At 38.7% G+C, this 20,023-nt stretch overlaps 1 protein-coding gene across 1 annotated transcript in view; it reads left to right on the top strand.

The window, feature by feature from the left end:
• Positions 1–18,052, top strand: part of LOC311032432 (plexin-B2-like) — a 178,161-nt gene extending 160,109 nt beyond the window's left edge. The window contains exons 30-43 of the mRNA XM_084039195.1: positions 76–257; positions 421–487; positions 1,281–1,427; positions 1,673–1,750; positions 2,254–2,332; positions 2,789–2,889; positions 3,682–3,763; positions 4,780–4,931; positions 7,185–7,345; positions 10,720–10,867; positions 11,382–11,446; positions 11,697–11,772; positions 12,776–12,850; positions 13,156–18,052. Of these exons, the coding sequence (XP_083895321.1) occupies positions 76–257; positions 421–487; positions 1,281–1,427; positions 1,673–1,750; positions 2,254–2,332; positions 2,789–2,889; positions 3,682–3,763; positions 4,780–4,931; positions 7,185–7,345; positions 10,720–10,867; positions 11,382–11,446; positions 11,697–11,772; positions 12,776–12,850; positions 13,156–13,260 (1,518 nt within the window). The 3' untranslated portion in view covers positions 13,261–18,052. The remainder of the gene's footprint in view (positions 1–75; positions 258–420; positions 488–1,280; positions 1,428–1,672; positions 1,751–2,253; positions 2,333–2,788; positions 2,890–3,681; positions 3,764–4,779; positions 4,932–7,184; positions 7,346–10,719; positions 10,868–11,381; positions 11,447–11,696; positions 11,773–12,775; positions 12,851–13,155) is intronic.
• Positions 18,053–20,023: the final 1,971 nt, after the last annotated feature.

Raw genomic sequence — 20,023 nt, 5'->3', positions numbered from 1 at the left:
TTACCTCTAGTCTTTTGTGGTCAATATTAGAAGCTTCTGTTTGTATTCTAATATCCGCGTCCTCTCCGCCTGTAGTTCATCCGTACGTTGGAGAGTCGCCCGGACTTCAACGCCCGGTCTCGCGGTGACTTCGCCTCGCTGCTGACGGTGGCGCTGCATGGCAAACTGGAGTATTACACGGACATCATGAGGACGCTGCTGCTGGAGCTGATGGACGAACACGTGCAGAACAAAAACCCCAAGCTGATGCTGAGGAGGTGAGGAAACACGCGTGTTACCATGACAACACCCAGAGGAAGTCTGTGACAGCTCAACAACATGTTTATTTAAGACGTTTAATAATGTGTTTGTATTTATGTCGGCTATAATGTTCCTTTAAGTAATTAGATGATAGAAACGTGTTTTCATCTGTGTGTGCAGGTCGGAGACGGTGGTGGAGAGGATGCTTTGTAACTGGATGTCCATCTGTATCTACCAGTTCCTCAGGGTAACACACACTCTCCCACTAGTTGTTTGTTTGCTCTGATAGAAGGATTCATTGGATTCTATATTAGAAGTTGGGACACTTTTACATTTGCAGGTTGCCTGGCTGTTCTTGTGCACTTTGGTCAGTTAATCGGTAATTTGGGTGCGTTTGATTTGTTGCACTAGAGGTCGTTTAAGTTCTTTATTGTCAAATGGACAATAATTACCTTGCTAATGTGATTCTTAAATATCAGACTCCCTCCAACAATGTGTAAAAAACAAATTGTGATTATATAAAATATAATAACATTATCTATGTAATATAAAATTGTGCAGCAACCAAATGTAATAATACAATATAATACTGTGGTACACAGGTAATAGTGATAGTAAAATATATATATTGTAGTAAATGATAATAGTCTATTTATTTGTATTGCACCTTCCATAGAAGAAATGCAGCACAAAGGAAAGCTTTACGGGAAAAAAAGACAGAGAATGAAGATAAAAACTGATAGAATCCATTCATCAAACTAAGATGACAATAAAACACACTGCAGTAATGAGAACAGATTGGTTGTTCTTTATATCTAGTCGTGCTGATAAAGCAGAATACACTATAACCTGTGGAGATATGAGTTGTTTCTAGGACACCAGGTGTTTAGAAAAATCTGATATTAAACCTGTGTGTGTGTGTGTGTGTGTGTGTGTGTGTGTGTGTGTGTGTGTGTGTGTGTGTGTGTGTGTGTGTGTGTGTGTGTGCGTGTGTGTGTGTGCGTGTGCGTGTGTGTGTGTGTGTGTGTGTGTGTGTGTAGGACACAGCAGGAGAGCCTCTATACAAACTGTTCAAAGCCTTGAAGCACCAGGTGGAGAAGGGGCCGGTGGACGCCAAGATGAAGAAAGCCAAATACACTCTGAACGACACGGGGCTGCTGGGGGACGACGTGGAGTACTCAGTGCTGGTTAGTACTCACAACACACACAGAGGGACCCGTGTGCATTTTAAAGTATGTTTAGCCTTTTAGTCTTTCAGTGTTAGTCAGTGTTTTTAATACCAAATCAGGTTGCAGCTTCTGAAATGTGAAGATGTGTTGCTTCTCTCTGTTTCCTGTCCATGTGAAGTGAATATCTTTGGGTTAACATGTATGTTCTCCAACAGAAGTGCCTTTGTTGTCACTTAAAGGTGTGTGTGTGTGTGTGATGTCAGACTCTACAGGTGTTGGTGCATGGGGAGGGTCCAGATGTGACTCCAGTGAAGGTGTTGAACTGTGACAGCATCTCCCAGGTGGGTTTGTTTTCTGTCACCGGACGACAGCACTGGAATATTGGATTAGATCCCGTCCCTGGGGTGCAGATTTCTTTATGCAAAGGCTTCGGCAGCTGAACGTGACCTGAAGTAGTTCTACTTCTACTTCTCTAGTGTGTCTTTAGTTGCCACCATTTTATTTTGACTGGAAAGGATATATGATGCTTTACGATACAATACATTAAGATATGTTACTTTATGATACATTAAGCTTTGACACAAAAAGATATGATGTGTTACGATACAGTATGTTATATGTCATGCATTAAAGTGATTTCACAAACTTGACACCAGATACCTTAAATGACCTGTACTGGTTTAGAAATGAGGGACGGTTGAGGTTGTGGCATTAGTCTTCTGTGATATTTCTCTGTTGTCTTTTAGTTTTGTTCAGTGTTGATAAATATGAATGAAATACAGTTTTATTTATTCATCTTTTTGTCATTTTTTGGGGGTAACTTCTTGTTTTTTCTGCCCTCCAGGTGAAAGAGAAGATCATCGATCAGGTGTACAGGAATCTGCCGTACTCCCAGAGACCAGATGTGGAGAGCGTTGCCCTAGGTAACGAGACACCAATCAAAATTCAACAACTATTATATTGATATTTATACAAAACATTCATGTTGTTGTCACAAACTAAGAGTTTGTCAGAGTTTGTGTTGGAGCTGCAGGGTAACAGTGGCAACTAAATAAATAAGAAAGCAATGTTATCAGATTAATTCATATTTAAAGACAGCACTTAGATGCTGTTACAAGCCCTTACACAGTATAAGTGCAAAACAATGACTACTTATTTACTCTTATATTTATCAAAATGATAGAGGACTTTATCAAACCCAAAGTCCACTGTTAAAGCAGACAAATGACAAAATAATAACGTATAATAGAGTACTGTTTATAAGTTGGGTAGCATGATTTACATCCAGCCTTTTATTTAATCCAATAATGTAACTGAGATGGAGAAGGACAGCCATCATGAAAAACACACATGACATTTGTTTTCTCATCCGTCCGCAGAGTGGCGTCCCGGCTCCACGGGTCAGATCCTGTCTGACCTCGACCTCACCTCCCAGAAAGAAGGCCGCTGGAAGAGACTCAACACTTTGGCTCATTACAATGTGAGCTCACGCTGCAGCACACGAGGCTGCTTTCATGCACAATGCTTTAGAACTTACTACTTAACGTATTTGGCATCGCAGAAAATATCTTATTGTGCTCATGAATGCACAAAGTCTCTGTGTGAGCTGCTATGAACCATTTTAATCAAGGAATCAATGCAGGCGTCTTCCAAGCAGCTAAATCCATCTGGTTGCCGCTGCTTCTCTTTGTCATATCATAGTAAACTGAATATTTCTATTTCTATTAGATGATGGCCCAAAAACACCTTGTTATTAATAATTAGACAGGAAGTAAACAGCTGATGTGCTCTACATGCGTCTCCATCTCAACCAAGTCTTTCTCTGAGCACAAATATCGCTGCATAGAAACAGTACAAGCTGGAGCCGTCGTCCATGTTTGTTCTGGTCCAGGATCTCAAAGACCGCCTCCCTCCAGAGATCCAGCTGTTGCTGACCAATGGGTCCCGTGTGTTTACACACGTGTGGTTTTTTCAGGACTTGTAGGTTCCAGTTTGTTGTTCAGATTCTGGATGTTTCTATGAGCTCTACTTCTGTGTCCAGTTTCTTTGTTTTTCTGCGCTGAAACAACTAAAACTTGACATGCAGAGAAATGTCGAGCCGCATGAGGATGAGTCTCATGCGGCAGGAAAACCAACAGAATGTGAAACCGTCCAACAGTTTGCTCTCTGACATTAAAAGAAAGAGTTTTATAGAGCGAGCTGCCGTGAGACAAAGTGCAACCTTATAACTGTGAGAATCAGGATTTATTCCCAACGATTTCTTGTCTTCCAGGTCCGAGATAACGCCACGCTGGTTCTGTCCAGAGTTCTGCACACACAGTCCTTCCATCAGCACCAAGACAGCTACGAGGAGAGTACGTATATATACACACACACACACACACACACACACTCACACACACTCACACTCACACACACACAGTCCTTCCGCAGCACCAAGACAGCTACGAGGAGAGTACGTATATATACACACACACACACACTCACACAATCACACACACTCACACAATCACACTCACACACACACACACTCACACACACAGTCCTTCCATCAGCACCAAGACAGCTACGAGGAGAGTACGTACACACACACTCACACACACGTGTTGGTGTGTCATGTATCAAGTTTATCACTTAAGAATGAACATAAATCATAAAATATTACATCACATTTTAAGAAAATCTCCAAAAATGTCAGTTTAAAGTTACAGGAAACTTGATTTAGAATCATTTTAAAGCATTTAATAAGACGGAGAACAACAACATACTAAATCTCAAGGTGCTTCAGGGTAAAAACAAGTAACTAAACTAAACTTAACTAAACAATTAAGATAAAAGAACCATTCATTTTGAAGGGTTGAAATAGGATCAATAAAAACATAAACAAAACATATAAACAAAAGTATACATACAAAAGTAATAAAAGTAGTATTACTACAGTAAGCATTTGTAGATGGCTTGCACCAACTCTAAGGGGCATGGCAAAGAGAGAATGAAGGAATGAATGGCCTGATATATGAACATAAATTATAATATAAAGTCCATGTCTTGAGAATTAAAAGTATTTCACATAAAAAAAAGTGTGTACTTATTATTATTTTCAGAATTGGTTAAAAGTTGTCAGAATACAGGAGACACAGAACAAAGCTGAAACCTGCTTTGGTTTCTAAATATTCCCTTTTGTCGAGGTCTGAAGGTTGAACCCTGAGGGTGCCCTGAATTATGTCTGTTTTCATTTTCATGCAGGTAGCTGCCTGGATTCATAAATGAATATCCCACAAACCACTTTACAAACAGAATGAGAGGCAGTGGTAACCAAGCGTCTGTCTCTCTCCCTGCCTGTCTGTCTCTCCGTGTGTCTCTCTCACAGAGAACGCCCTGCTGGAGGACGACAACACCTTCCACCTGGTGAGGCCGGCAGACGAGCTCGATGAGGGGAAGTCAAAGAGAGGCAGCATGAAGGACAAGGCCATGACCAAAGCCATCACCGAGATCTACCTGACCAGGCTGCTGTCCGTCAAGGTCTCTACGTTCTCTCCTCCATACTTTACTAGAGTACTTACATACTAGTACTGCATTCTCTCAACTCCTCCAGACTTTACTAGAGTACTTACATACTAGTACTACATTCTCTCAACTTCTCCAGACTTTACTAGAGTACTTACATACTAGTACTGCATTCTCTCAACTCCTCCATACTTTACTAGAGTACATACATACTTCTACTTCATAACATTTTCTCAACTCCTCCATACATTTCTAGAGTACTTACATACTAGTACTACATTCTCTCAACTCCTCCATACTTTACTAGAGTACTTACATACTAGTACTACATTCTCTCAACTCCTCCATACTTTACTAGAGTACTTACATACTAGTACTACATTCTCTCAACTTCTCCAGACTTTACTAGAGTACTTACATACTAGTACTGCATTCTCTCAACTCCTCCATACTTTACTAGAGTACATACATACTTCTACTTCATAACATTTTCTCAACTCCTCCATACATTTCTAGAGTACTTACATACTAGTACTACATTCTCTCAACTCCTCCATACTTTACTAGAGTACTTACATACTAGTACTACATTCTCTCAACTCCTCCATACTTTACTATAGTACTTACATACTAGTACTACATTCTCTCAACTCCTCCATACTTTACTAGAGTACATACATACTTCTACTTCATAACATTTTCTCAACTCCTCCATACATTTCTAGAGTACTTACATACTAGTATTACATTCTCTCAACTCCTCCATACTTTACTAGAGTACTTACATACTAGTACTACATTCTCTCAACTCCTCCATACTTTACTAGAGTACTTACATACTAGTACTACATTCTCTCAACTCCTCCATACTTTACTAGAGTACTTACATACTAGTACTACATTCTCTCAACTCCTCCATACTTTACTAGAATACTTACATACTAGTACTACATTCTCTCAACTCCTCCATACATTACTAGAGTACTTACATACTAGTACTACATTCTCTCAACTCCTCCATACTTTACTAGAGTACTTACATACTAGTACTACATTCTCTCAACTCCTCCATACTTTACTAGAGTACTTACATACTAGTATTACATCCTCTCAACTCCTCCATACATTACTAGAGTACTTACATACTAGTACTACATTCTCTCAACTCCTCCAGACTTTACTAGAGTACTTACATACTAGTACTACATTCTCTCAACTCCTCCATACTTTACTAGAGTACTTACATACTAGTACTACATTCTCTCAACTCCTCCATACTTTACTAGAGTACTTACATACTAGTACTACATTCTCTCAACTCCTCCATACTTTACTAGAGTACTTACATACTAGTATTACATCCTCTCAACTCCTCCATACATTACTAGAGTACTTACATACTAGTACTACATTCTCTCAACTCCTCCAGACTTTACTAGAGTACTTACATACTAGTACTACATTCTCTCAACTCCTCCATACATTTCTAGAGTACTTACATACTAGTATTACATTCTCTCAACTCCTCCATACTTTACTAGAGTACTTACATACTAGTACTACATTCTCTCAACTCCTCCATACTTTACTAGAGTACTTACATACTAGTACTACATTCTCTCAACTCCTCCATACTTTACTAGAGTACTTACATACTAGTACTACATTCTCTCAACTCCTCCATACTTTACTAGAATACTTACATACTAGTACTACATTCTCTCAACTCCTCCATACATTACTAGAGTACTTACATACTAGTACTACATTCTCTCAACTCCTCCATACTTTACTAGAGTACTTACATACTAGTACTACATTCTCTCAACTCCTCCATACTTTACTAGAGTACTTACATACTAGTATTACATCCTCTCAACTCCTCCATACATTACTAGAGTACTTACATACTAGTACTACATTCTCTCAACTCCTCCAGACTTTACTAGAGTACTTACATACTAGTACTACATTCTCTCAACTCCTCCATACTTTACTAGAGTACTTACATACTTCTACTCCACTACGTTTATCTAACAGATGCTGCTTACGTGACAGATTAGGATTTTTAGTGTGGGTTCTGAAATTAATAAAAACCTTAAAGCATTAATATATTGATAGTGCTTCACTATACATTGGTAGCTGTGTCAGTTGCTAGATTTATGTGAGTGTAAATGCAGGATAAAGTATTCATTGTTTGTGTTCCTTACATTTGTGTTGATGTCAAAGTCGTGTTATTTATCTATAACATACATATGTGTGTTACAGGGCACATTGCAGCAGTTTGTGGACGATTTCTTCCGCAGTGTTTTGTGTTCGAGCTCCATCGTCCCTCCGGCCGTCAAGTACTTCTTTGACTTCTTGGATGAACAGGCACTGAGACACGACAATGTGGACGAGGAGACGCTGCACATCTGGAAGACCAACAGGTACACGAAGCACAGAGCGTGTCTATGTGCTGTAGACGGGGCTGTTTGTTATGTTGTGTATGTTTGTTGTGGGACAACACGGACATGTTTCACTCACTGAGACATGCTTTCTTCTTGTTTATATTATAGTTTTTTTTGACAGTAAACTATATTATTAAGGTTGTACAGGAAAAGGAAGTGATTACGTTTTGATGAAGCAAAATAATACTCTTAAATATTCACTCTTAAAGGTGACAATGTGATCCTGTACATTATTACTATTATTGTTGTTGTTATTGGTAATGAATGAATATGCCCTCCATCATGCATCATCATCCAAGAACTCGAATCGGGTGGCACATTAGTGTTTGACCTTGCAGCAGCAGCAGCACCCATATAAATGAATCAACCCGGTCCTACGTTTGCTGGACCAGAAATGTGAGCTGGTTCTCTAATTTCCTACGAACCATCTTTTCACACTGGGATGCCTCCTGCAAAAATAATCATGTTTATGAATTGGGAAGTTCCTACTTTGTGAGAACCATCACTGTAATGTGTTCTGCTTCAAATACAAAATAATGGAAAATTGTTTTCACTTTCTGTAGTTCTACTTGTCTGTGGTTCCTGGGCAGGAAACAGGGAATTATATCACTGTTAAGAAAATTACAACATTTCATTCTGTTTATAAGCTCAATAATAACTCAATGCAACAGTAATCTGATTACATTGTTCTGCAACTTCAACTTAATACAGTTAACTTATTTTGTATCCCAGTCATTTAACTCCATATTTAACTGATCAACATCTGCCAGCTTCTCTGAATCTCAGCTGGAGATACGACCTGCGATGGAAACCTGCTTCACAGTCTGTCTGTGTGTGTGTGTGTGTGTGTGTGTGTGTGTCATACCTCATCAGCTTAACTAGAGGGTAATTATGTCCTTGTCGTCGACATTAAAGCCTGGTCTATTAAGATAAATGATGATGATGAAGGAGACAGGAAATGGAGAAACAAGTCAAAACTTCACTTCTTCCCAACTGGCCTTGAGCTCAGCCTGTCAATCATCACGCACACGTTCAAGTTGGACAATGAAATATTCATCAGTTGTGCTGAATTATTGACGAGGGTTATGGTCTGTGGAGGGTGAGATGAAATGATGACTGAAGGAGGGAAGGGAAGGGGAAACAAGTGTGTCAGCAGGTCCTTAAAAAGTCCGGAAATATCTCGTCGTCCTTGGTTACTGTTGCTACACCTCGAGCTTCCCGTTCTTGCATCGCACAGTTTATAGCTTTGAAGGAGCAGTGTCTGGGATTAAGGTGGATTTATTGGATTGTGTCTTCGTTAGTATAGAACGAGCTCTTCGTAATGAGCGGGTCCTCTGCAGAGTCGGCCATGTTGCACCACCACATTTCTACATTAACACAGAACGGACAAAACCAACAGTATCCAGAGAGAGCTTTTCACATTTTTACATTAGGCTACCTGAAAGCCGCCGTAGTGCTCTGACACACTTGGAAAGGGAGGGGCTTTCAAATGGTTGCAATCAAGAAAACCAGTAAATTTGAGGACATAAAACATCAGTAGGCTTTAAGCTCCAAAAATGATGCATGTTGTTGTATGTATGATGTTGCTGTAGCTAGCTGGCTCGTTTAAGGTCTCATCACTTTGTTCCCAGGAAAGTCTTTTGATATCAACTAGCATTGTTAATAATGTCAAGCTGGGGAATGTAGGGCCCTGGAAACAGAAAATACACCCCGAATTAAGCTAGCTTCATGAGCTAACGTTAGCTTCATGAGTAGCACCATCTTCGTCTGACATTTCAATGTTTCAAACTTGTTGAGAGTAACATTTGATGGACGAGTGTAGTGCTAAAAGTCTGAAGCTTAAGCTAGCAAGCTAGCATCCATTAGTTGATGAACCATGTAGAAATGGTTCGATCGTGTATCAAATAACTCTCCTGTCGTGTATCAAATAACTTTCCTGTTTAGCTGCTTAGATCACATCACGTTTCTATTTTAAAATGGTATGTTCTTCACTTTTAATGTTAAAAAAATGTTCAAGTTCAAACAATGACTAGTGGGGTAATTGGTTACGCAGCAGTGGGATGCACTCATAAAACACAGGGCACATAAATGCAATAAATAGACAGTAAATATACTTGGTCAATTAAAAAGAGAAACAATGACTAAAACAACATTTTCCTCCTGGAGTTTAGGAGGGAGATGTCCTTTGAAGTCATTGGTTTTAACGTGAGTCCAGATGGCAGGGCCTGAAAGATTTTTGATGTAAAGCACGAATCGGCTTTCATCTATCACTGTTTGCTGTCAAGATCCTGCTGACACAAACCGCGTTTATTGAGTATTGTTTGTGTGTTTAACCTTGAGAGAGTGATACCAGCAGATAAAAGAGAAAGTGACTCAATATGAGATCGTTCAAATATTGACACCAGAGTCCCGTCAACCTGAGACTTAGTTTCCTGAGACAAAAGAGATGCTGCCGGCTTTTCTTGTACACCATGTCTGTTATACTCACAAGTGTCAGTTTGTTGTCTAGTCAGGAGACAACCTCCTGTTCTGGAAAGTGAAGCCAAAGCTGAAGTGCTGTAAACTTTCTACTGGCCATCAGGGGGCGACTCCTCTGGTTGCTAAAGAAGTCTGATTTCATGAAAGTCTATGAGAAAATTACTCTACTTCTCACTTGTAAACATGAGTTTATGGTCTCAATCCCTAGTTTCAAGTCTTCTTCAATCCAGCATGATGTTCATTTCGTACATTGTGGTCCATTTAGAGTCCAACAGACCAGAAAGCAGGGGATGCTTTATTGGTCGGGCTACCTTGTGATTGACAGGTTGCTACCACGCTACCAATGCAGTTAGCTACTAAGATGACTTTAACACCTATGGAGCTAACGTTGTTAGCAGCTTCACACCAGAATCCAGATGGATCCAGATCCAGTAAGGGTGACGCTCTGCTGCTTGTGTTCATCAGATCTACCCATCGCTCCTCTGCTGTCCAAATATGGTCACTTCTGTTTCTGGTTTCTGGTAACTCGAGGCTTCACAAACCATGACTACGTCCACTTCGGGTCTATGTGCCTACTAGACTTCCCAAATACTTTTAGGACTCCACTATTTCTATATTCCGGTGAATCACTGTATTGGACAGTTTTTAGGAAGAGGACTACAAACATAACGCTGGAGTAAAGCTAGTTGATCTGTGAGGTATTGTTCTTTGCAGCTTAGACACGATGTTTATTTTATTTCGTAAACCTTTGTTTGACCAAATGGTTAATTAAGTACATTCTAGGTATTTTAACAGTGAACTGTCCACTCTTAGTTTCAGACAAATTTGAATCAAATTTAAATTTGTATTATTGTTTTTTTCATCTGTGTCCTCAGCTTGCCTATGCGGTTTTGGGTGAACATCCTGAGGAACCCCCACTTCATCTTCGACGTCCACGTGACGGAGGTGGTGGACGCATCGCTGCACGTCATCTCTCAGACCTTCATGGACGCCTGCACCAAAACGGAGCACAAACTCAGCCGGGTCAGTTCAGTCACACACATTCACACTAGATTAAATGTTTGCATTTCAAAGTATTTCATGTTTTGTGTATGAAGTTTATCTGATAGATTGAAACATGTTGAAACCAACATATCGGTGTGTTTGGGAACCAAAATGAGGACAGAAAATATCAAACCCATCAGCAGAGGAAGCTCATCAAATAGGCAGGACCATGCGTGTACATTTAACATATGACTTAGCTGTCAGTCTATCACCGGATTACATTCATACCCAAGAAAAGTTCAAACATGATCATTCTCAGCCAAGTTCTGAAGTAAGTTCTGAAACCTACTGCAGCACAAGACTTAATTAAAACACTTAATCACAAAAGAAAGCCAGACTGCTCTAACATCACAGACTGATGATCATGAACAGTGCACTAGCGTCCGAGAGAGGATTCTCTCTGTGAGACTTCTTCTCTCCACGCCGAACACAGATTTCTGATGATTGTCAAAAGCTTTGAAAATGACCTTTTTATCGGTTTTATTTCCTGCAGGAGTCTCCCAGCAATAAGCTGCTCTATGCAAAGGAGATTTCCACGTACAAGAAGATGGTGGACGAGTGAGTTTGCTGCACTAAATCTCTTACACTAGTTCCTGTAACGCCAACAGTTACGACTGAAAATGAATCAAAGCATCTTAATAGGTTTCAGACACGAATGGCATTCTCATTTGTGTGTGTGTGTGTGTGTGTGTGTGTGTGTGTGTGTGTGTGTGTGTGTGTGTGTGTGTGTGTGTGTGTGTGTGTGTGTGTGTGTGTGTGTGTGTGTGTGTGTGTGTGTGTGTGTGTGTGTGTGTGTGCGTGTGTTCAGTTACTACAAGGGCATCAGACAGATGGTTCCAGTCAGCGACCAGGACATGAACACACACCTCGCTGAGGTGTCCAGGGTATGAGATGAAAATAATCAACAGTTTCAGTTGTTGCACTTAAATAGACATTTGAGTTTCTTTACTTGCCTATTTCCATTTTATGCCTCATTGCCCATCAACAATTGTACTTTTAACTCCACTACATTTATTAAGATTTATATTAAGTACTTGTGCAAAAACATATTTTTATTTTTTAAATGTAGGATTCATGTAACCTTTTCATATACAAATCCATTCTCTTATCTTTTATTTGATTGACATATTTTAAATATATAATATATTATGTCAATGTTGTATAACTTTTATATTTTTGATTGTTTTGTGATTGTTTTGATTTTTCTTCTTGTACAGCACTTTATAACTTTTACTTTGAAAAGTGCACCATAAATAAAACGTGTTAGAATGATTTATTATTATTATTATTATTATAAATGTATATTACAGATATAAACACATGATTATGGTATAAAACATGAGGCACAGTTAAACTACCTGGCAGTGTAAAGCATAGATACAATATTTTCCAACTTCGAACTAGAAAATGGTACTTACTCATCATTGCATCGGTAATAATAATAGTTATTATTAATCATTTTACAGGGTCCATTTTTTAGATTTATCATACAGAAGTGTCTTTTCATAGTTAATGAAATGCATGTATAAAACAGACAATAATCCTACCGGCCACTGACCGTCGATGAGTCCACTGTGATGTACAGGACAGATAGAAGAAGATTTTTATGTTTCTACCTGATGATTATTGACCTGACTATCAGACTGTATATTTTACATTGTATTAATTTGCCTGAAGCTTTTTCCCAAAACAAATTAAAATAAATGCATTTCACCTCCATATGAACAAGAGGTGTCATCACAAATGTAAATGAATACTGAAGTTGTGGGTATTTATGGAGCTTTTTATCTCAGTATTTGAAACGTTTCCATGAAATCTCCTTTTTTAATTGTGTTCACACTTGATTTTGGACTGTTTTAACATTTAGCATTTGTTTCCACTTTGTAGGAACACACAGAGAAGCTGAACACCCAGTTGGCCTTACATCAGCTGTACCAGTACGCCAGCAAGTACTACGATGTGGTGAGGAATGTCTTGCTGTCAATTTATATGTGATCACATACAGTTTAAGTTCCTCTTCTGTTCATGGTGATGAATCCTTGAGACACAAGAAAAATCAATGCAAGAATCAGAGACAAACGAGGTTAAACAAATGTAATTGCATTGTCTTTGCTGTTTTATTAGGCTGGCCTTGGTGTTTTTTCTGTAGTAAACTGTTGTTCAACCTCAAGTATTATAGGAAAATATCCATTTGCAAAAATATCAGCATATAGATACAGTATATATAATGAAAAATATATCTAATGTTGCATTATCGTCTTTTTCAGATCATCCAGTCGCTGGACGAGGACCCAGCAGCCCAGAATAAACAGCTCACCCTCCGTCTCCAACAGATCGCTGCCGCCCTGGAGAACAAGGTCACTGACCTTTGACCTCTGACCTCGCAGAGGGGTCAGGGGGAGGAGCTTACGGTTACTAAAATACAGGATGTGGTTTTCCATTTAGGACTCAAAGGAGGACGAGCGTGTGAACTCTACCGAATGTTTGACCATGTAAGGACTGAAGTGGGTGGGGCTTGTGAAGCCACAGAAAACTGTTGACCATATAAGGACTGAAAGCCGAAGGACTCCTGGAAGGATGAGGAATGGAGATTTTGGACAAATGAAGAGTTAAAATATGCCCAAAGTGGTGGAAACAGAAGCGCTGATATCTACTACAGTTGTATGGGGTACTTACATTTGGCATCCTGAGACTAATAACAAGGAGGGATGCAAAATGGAGACCGTAATATGGCTGCAGATGTGAGCTCTGTGAAATCAAAGGGTTATTTTTGTAATGGTAACAAAGGCGTTGGGTAAATGTGATCTTCAGACCTAGTTTTTTTCAGTTTGGCTTCTCAACACATATTTTGATTTTTCCAGACTACAGAAGATAAAAGTGCCACATAAGGAATGAAGATTTTTGGATAATTGAAGAATATTAGTGAAGTGATGCAACAATACCAACTATTTTTTTCTTTTTGCTACTCAGCCCTTTTTTGGAAGTTTGGAATGGAAGAACAGCTGCTTCAGGGTGCTTTGTGACCACTTTGTCCCTGAATTACAGTGAAGTCTATGAACTGTTTACGTGAGGGAATTTGCCTCTAACACCTGATCGGAGGTACATTTTTCTCCACGCTAAATGTAACCAGGAAATCTGATCTCATGTCAGCAACAGACAATTGTTTCCTCCTAAAGTGTGAAAATGCTCTGAAGAACATTCTTTTACTTTCAAGTAAACTTTAATAAAAATAATCGACCCACTACGGTACACACCACTGGCCAATCAGGGGTCTATGTTTGTCTTGATGGCACAGTTGAGGAGAATGAATTCAGGGTACGAAGTCCAAAAATCAAACCACAACATTTTAACCTTTCTTATATCATGGCCAAATGTTTTTGCATATCAGATGATGTGTTTCTATGCTGACGACACTGTGCTGGAGACTCAGATCACAGCAGAATAAATTAATTCTGTTTCGTTCCTTTTGTAATATTCTTTGTATGCGAGCTGTAAAGGGATCGTATTTGAAGTGGGGTTGTGTGAGGTGCTTCTCCATAGTCAGTGTATCTACAGTAGATGACAGTCTGCATGGGAGCAAAGCAATTTACTATGGACGAGCGCATCAGCAAATTAGACACCTAAGAAATCGATATCACTTTAAGTGTACGCTATATTGAGAATTATTTCACAGCTTTTCCTGACCGTTAGACAGACCTTTCTGATGGGGAACTGAAGCTTATCTAGGCTCCCTTCAAAGACACCAGACTTTTTTGGAGTCTCGGATACGTCCACAGCAGTACAGCAGCATTACTCCTGTCTGTTTCTAGCAACCCCATCTACTGAAGCTAGTACACTGACTCAGGAGAAGAGCCTCATGCAACCCCATTTTAAAACATCCAAACTATCCCTTTAAGAAGAGGCTTTGCATCTCCATATAAATCATGTACACAACCCTTTTAATGGACTGATACAGTGCCACTTTTTTTTTTTTTTCTTTTGTACTATGAGCCAGGGTGGTCCATGATCACATCCTGGGTGTCCAATAGTTACGTCAGCTTGTTTTTACTTTGTGAAAAATTATGACTGCCTAATCATGGGGTTCCAACAGCAAAACACTTGTATTGTTGATTTGTTTTCATAATCTGTGTAAGTTGACTTCTTTTTGCAATACTCTCTTCATATGTAATGCTGCATTTATTTTCTGCACACATAAGGAGGACCTGACTAAAGTGTCTTGTGAAGACAGGGTTTCCACGGCTCCTTCGAAAAGGCTTCAAATAAATCGAAAATGAAGGTAGACAAATGTCTTAAATCAAGGCAGTTATTATAGGTCCCATTCTTCCATCGTGCATCGTCAGTGAAGACATGACATTAATTTACTTGATTTCATCGGGGTGATGCAGTCGGTATCAGAACTGCTTCCCTGGTAGTCTGAGGTACGAACATTTAAAACACACAGTCAAAAACAAGAAATTCTCCTCCACTTCACTCTGCAGAGGATTTAAAATGCATTAAAAAAAAGGAATACAGTAAGTTACCATGTACATTGTGATTTATTATCTACAAGTATGCCTTTACTGTGTAGTCATTTAATGAAAAACATACTTAAAAAGAACAATAATTCTGCTTTTTGCCTTTAATAACTGCATTGTTTTTGTTTTATTTTGATGTGAATTTTCCACACCACATTGAAATCAAATCACACTAATGATAACTCTGAAATACAATACATTAGTTTCATTCAGTCGTCTGTGTTGGGATTTGATTTTAACGTTTTAGTGTAGAAACTTCATGTCACAACTTTGAACATGCCGTTTTTCAAATGTCACTATGACGCCAGTATTCGCATACATAAAGATTGAAATAGATCTTACTTATTTCTTTGCTTGAAGTTGAAGTCTTTGAAGTCTTCCATGTTCTCAAGTACCGTTCTATACAGACGTGACAAGAAGATTTGTGCAAATCATTGTTATTGCAAAGACTTTCATGTGCCTCGTCCTTATTCTGCCCATTAAATGTCTCCTAATGAGCTTCGGTTGATCAGAAAGAAGCTGGTTTAGTTTTATTTCTGACTTGAAACCTGCGAAAAACGTACAAAAAGTCAACATTTTCAAGAATTCTTTAAATTTCCAAAGCAGAGTGAGGAAATATGTTTATGTCAACTGTTCATGACAGAAATATGGGAGAAAATGCAAACATGATTCATAGGTGAGTGAATTATGAGAGTAAGTTATGAGAAGATCTGCTGCAGTCTTTAGATTTGAGGGCTTCTGAAGTCTCTTATTTGTAAATTAACTCATTTATCCTCTCCGATGATGCATAAAATCATTATATATCTGCATCATTCTTTGCCTTGTGAGCTCAGATGACATGCTTTTATGTATAGCTTGAGTTACTATCAAAGATTAAATATGCAGTTTGTAAGCTGAACGATGAACCCTGTGGCCTTCTGGGAGAGAAGGACCTCCGCTTTGCTTTTTGTTCTGAATTTAAATTCATAGATTGATTATTTACAAACTGCATCTTTAAATTCTGAAGCTGTAAAGCCTTAAGGCTGGTGCTTTAGCTTTGTATTCATGTCTCAAATTTCTTCCTCGCTGAGCAGAGACGAAAATAAACACGTCTTAGTTTATTTGTTGTAATACTTTCTTCTGGGCATTTCTCTCTCACAGAAATGTCTTTATGAAAACTACTTTGGTGCCAAATAACTTTAAACCCGTGCGTTCTTGTAGTGTGCCTGATTTCCAAGGCTTGGACATTTATTCCAGTTCTGTGTTTGATGAGTGTAGCTACAAATAAGCGGAATGTAATAAGTAATCTGATGGTAATTTTGTAAAAAAAAAAAAAAAATGGAAAAGAAAAAAAGTTGATATCTGACATTTATTTGGGAGGTTGCTTTCAGTGCCGGAGGAAAACCTCCTGCAATGTTTCACCAGGTGCCACATTTTCTTTTAGATGTTTAGATCTTTAAATCCGTCTGACATACTCTATTCAAATTAGAACTGTTAAAATGTAATATAGAGAACAATATATCTGTATTCCTCTACCAACACTTGCTTCTTTCTGCCTTCTTTTTGCCACCAGCGAGTGCCTTAAAGAGTAGAAGTGACGTTGATTTGGAAGTGAAATCCAAACATACGGTGTCTATCGGCCATGTGTGTTTATTGCAGGTTTGCTGCATGTTTGCGCTTCTTAAATGGAAGATCACGATGGAAAACAGGCTGTTACAATGACTTCTACGAAAGAGTTGGTACTGTCACATGTTTTTAAAGCGTGTACAACTAATTTAGACAATTCTATCATTGCTGTTGTGGAATTAAATTCCCAAAAGTCAGGCAATTTGAAAATCAACACCCACTAGATTTATATTGAAAAGACATTCAGGAAGCTACTTTAGTGTCAAGCATATGTATATTAAAATAAAAACATGACCAATACAGATGAATTGCAGGTTACATCTAAAACCCGGTTGCAACAACTGTTCACAAATTCAAACTATAGTCAGTTCTAATGTAGGCTAACATGGTAAAGCGGAGTTTAACACCACTGAATAAACGTTGGTACTAAGTACAACTAACTGTCAGGTGTAGGTAACTGAACCAACCACCAAAGCTAACGTTAGATCGCTGATATATGACTTGGTTCATGACCTCTAGTAAAAGAGGTCATATGGACATATGGTCGACATTGATACATGCTGTTTTCTTTAATATTTGATTTAAACGACATTTTGCAAAATAACTCAGCATACCTCAAATAAGTCAATAACATCAGCTAGGCTAGCAAATTCTCAATGCTATTCTGAAACATTTATCCATATATGTAGATGTAAACAAATGCATTTAGAAAAGATATACCGTTAACGCCTCTAAAACTGTAATTGTTTTTGGAATTTATGCTAGCTTCTAATGCTAGGACTCACTGTTGAGGTGCTAGCTCTTCAGTGCAGTGCTATAGATCCTTTTTTGTACAACTGACTGACACATTTCTTAAGTCTTAAATTGCTAAGACATTAATTCAGTAAATGGCTTGTTTGAGTAACTGATAATTACTCTACGTTTTTAGTAATGGATTCATGAACATCTGGTGAAACCCATTCCAGGATTCTCCCAGCTAACGTCTCTGCTAGCATCTATGATTTAATCACACTTCTTCTCTTGGAGCTGGAAGCAGAATGTAGCTAGCCTAGCTTAGCATAAAGATGGGAAGCAGCTGATTTCAGAGCTCATTAATTCATTCTGCACTTGTTTGTTTGACGTTATTGAAGCTAAGCCACTCATCTCGCGGCTGTTAGCTTAGCTTACTCAACCTACTTGATGCACAGATGTCAGTTAACGCTCATCCTCAGTTGAATGGTTTTTTTTGGTTGCTAGCACTTTGCTTTACCATAGGACGTCAACATTAGCCATTAGCTGTTGGGCCCCAAAGGATCTGGAACTGTTGACTACTAACAGATTATCTTAATCTCTTATCTCTAAACATTTTAGCTTTTCAGGCAACTTTTTTGAGAAAAACTGAGTTACAGATGCTAGTGGAATATGACTTTGGTTTTTTGGTTTTCGACAGCTAAACTTAAAACCCCAAAAGGTGCATTATATGTAATTCATGTTGCCATGTCATTTCATGCAGATGTGCAATTAAATCTCCTACAATGAAATGCCATTTAGCCATTTATATCTACATACTGAGCGGGACCTGTTCATGGAGCCGGCCGCCATGTAGCCCGGAACAAACAAACATTGGCTCTAGAAAAGTTTGCATCATCACGTGTTTGCATCGGGCAATGTAGTATTCCATGCTTGGCACACCAGAGCAGTTTCAGTTGGTTGCAATGTTCAACATCACCATACATCACCTAGATGCTGCCAGATCCTACAAACTGCACATAACAAAAGAAAATAGAAGGAAAAGGAAAAATAGAGCCAATGCATTTTTCATCATCTTTTTGAGGAAATGTTGAGATTTTACAGAATCATTTACAAACCATTGCCCTAGCGCTGGATATAGCCTACTCCCAATGCTCCAGAACAGTTTTGGTGAATATTCGAAGGATGTGAGTTGCATACATGATGTTTAATTGACTGATGTCCAGAGAGGTACAGGAAAACGTTCACGTGTAATGATTGGATGAGGGATCAGCACAGGGAACTGAGCCTTCAATGTAAGTAGATTTATTTGTCTGCTCTTTGAGTATCTGTGTTTTAATGATGTAAAACTGAAGTGTATTTGAAAAATATTGTTATCTGAGGCACAGCGTGAACTAGTTTTGAGAGGTTTTTGAGTGTTTAACAGAAAATCAGCCCACTGGTACTGATGTTGTTACCGACATCACAAGGGTTAAATGTGTTTATACCACTGTATTACAGTTTGTTCATCAAATACAACTCTCCCATTGTTTATTCTTGTAACATCATTGTCAGAGACAAATGGTTTTGGATGGACTGGACCTTTTGAAACAGACAGAAACAGCACTTCCAGTAACCAGGAACCAACTGATGTTTACTGGTCTTGAGCCCAACTCGGTGACTCTTCTGAGGAAGTGGAGAAGTGGGCAGAAATCCAGTTCTAGGAAGTCCAAATATCCAATAAAAGAAGTTTATACAAATGAAAAGTCTTCTGTTGTTTTGGTGTCTTTTATTGTCTTTCTCCTGTCACATTGTGGACTGTTTTAGCTCCAAAATATTGAATGTTGCTGTTGTTATTTTTATCCTGTAAAACTTCCAGACCTTGATTAAAATAATACATCATGATTTCTCAGCAGCCAATTAACCCATTTAACTTTCTAAACACAGTATATATAATAAGGAAACCCATTTAAAATCTGTAAAAATCACAAATGAACTTCAATCTGAGGCCTGAACGTTTTCTGCGCAAACAAAACCTTGAAATTCTGTCTTCAAAAGTCACCAGAACAGAAAGCCGAGTTTCTGACTGATGATGCCCGGTCACACTGAGACTAAGGAGCATCGTTGGATTCATTACATTCCACTTTTATTATTCATGCTTTAGTTTGACTGAGGCGAGGACACACAGCAGCCACCGGCCTCCTGTTTATCATTCAGAGGAGATCCGCTCGCACATTCACCTCCTCACAGAGTCATCAAAACACTGGATTCAAATTCACGGCTGGTCATTTGCAAAGAAATATTCATA

Source organism: Eutrigla gurnardus (assembly GCF_963514095.1).
Source record: "Eutrigla gurnardus genome assembly, chromosome: 21".
NCBI classification, from domain to species: Eukaryota; Metazoa; Chordata; class Actinopteri; order Perciformes; family Triglidae; genus Eutrigla; species Eutrigla gurnardus.
The sequence above is the reverse complement of the archived record's forward strand: the minus strand, read 5'-3'. Positions and strand labels throughout refer to the sequence as shown.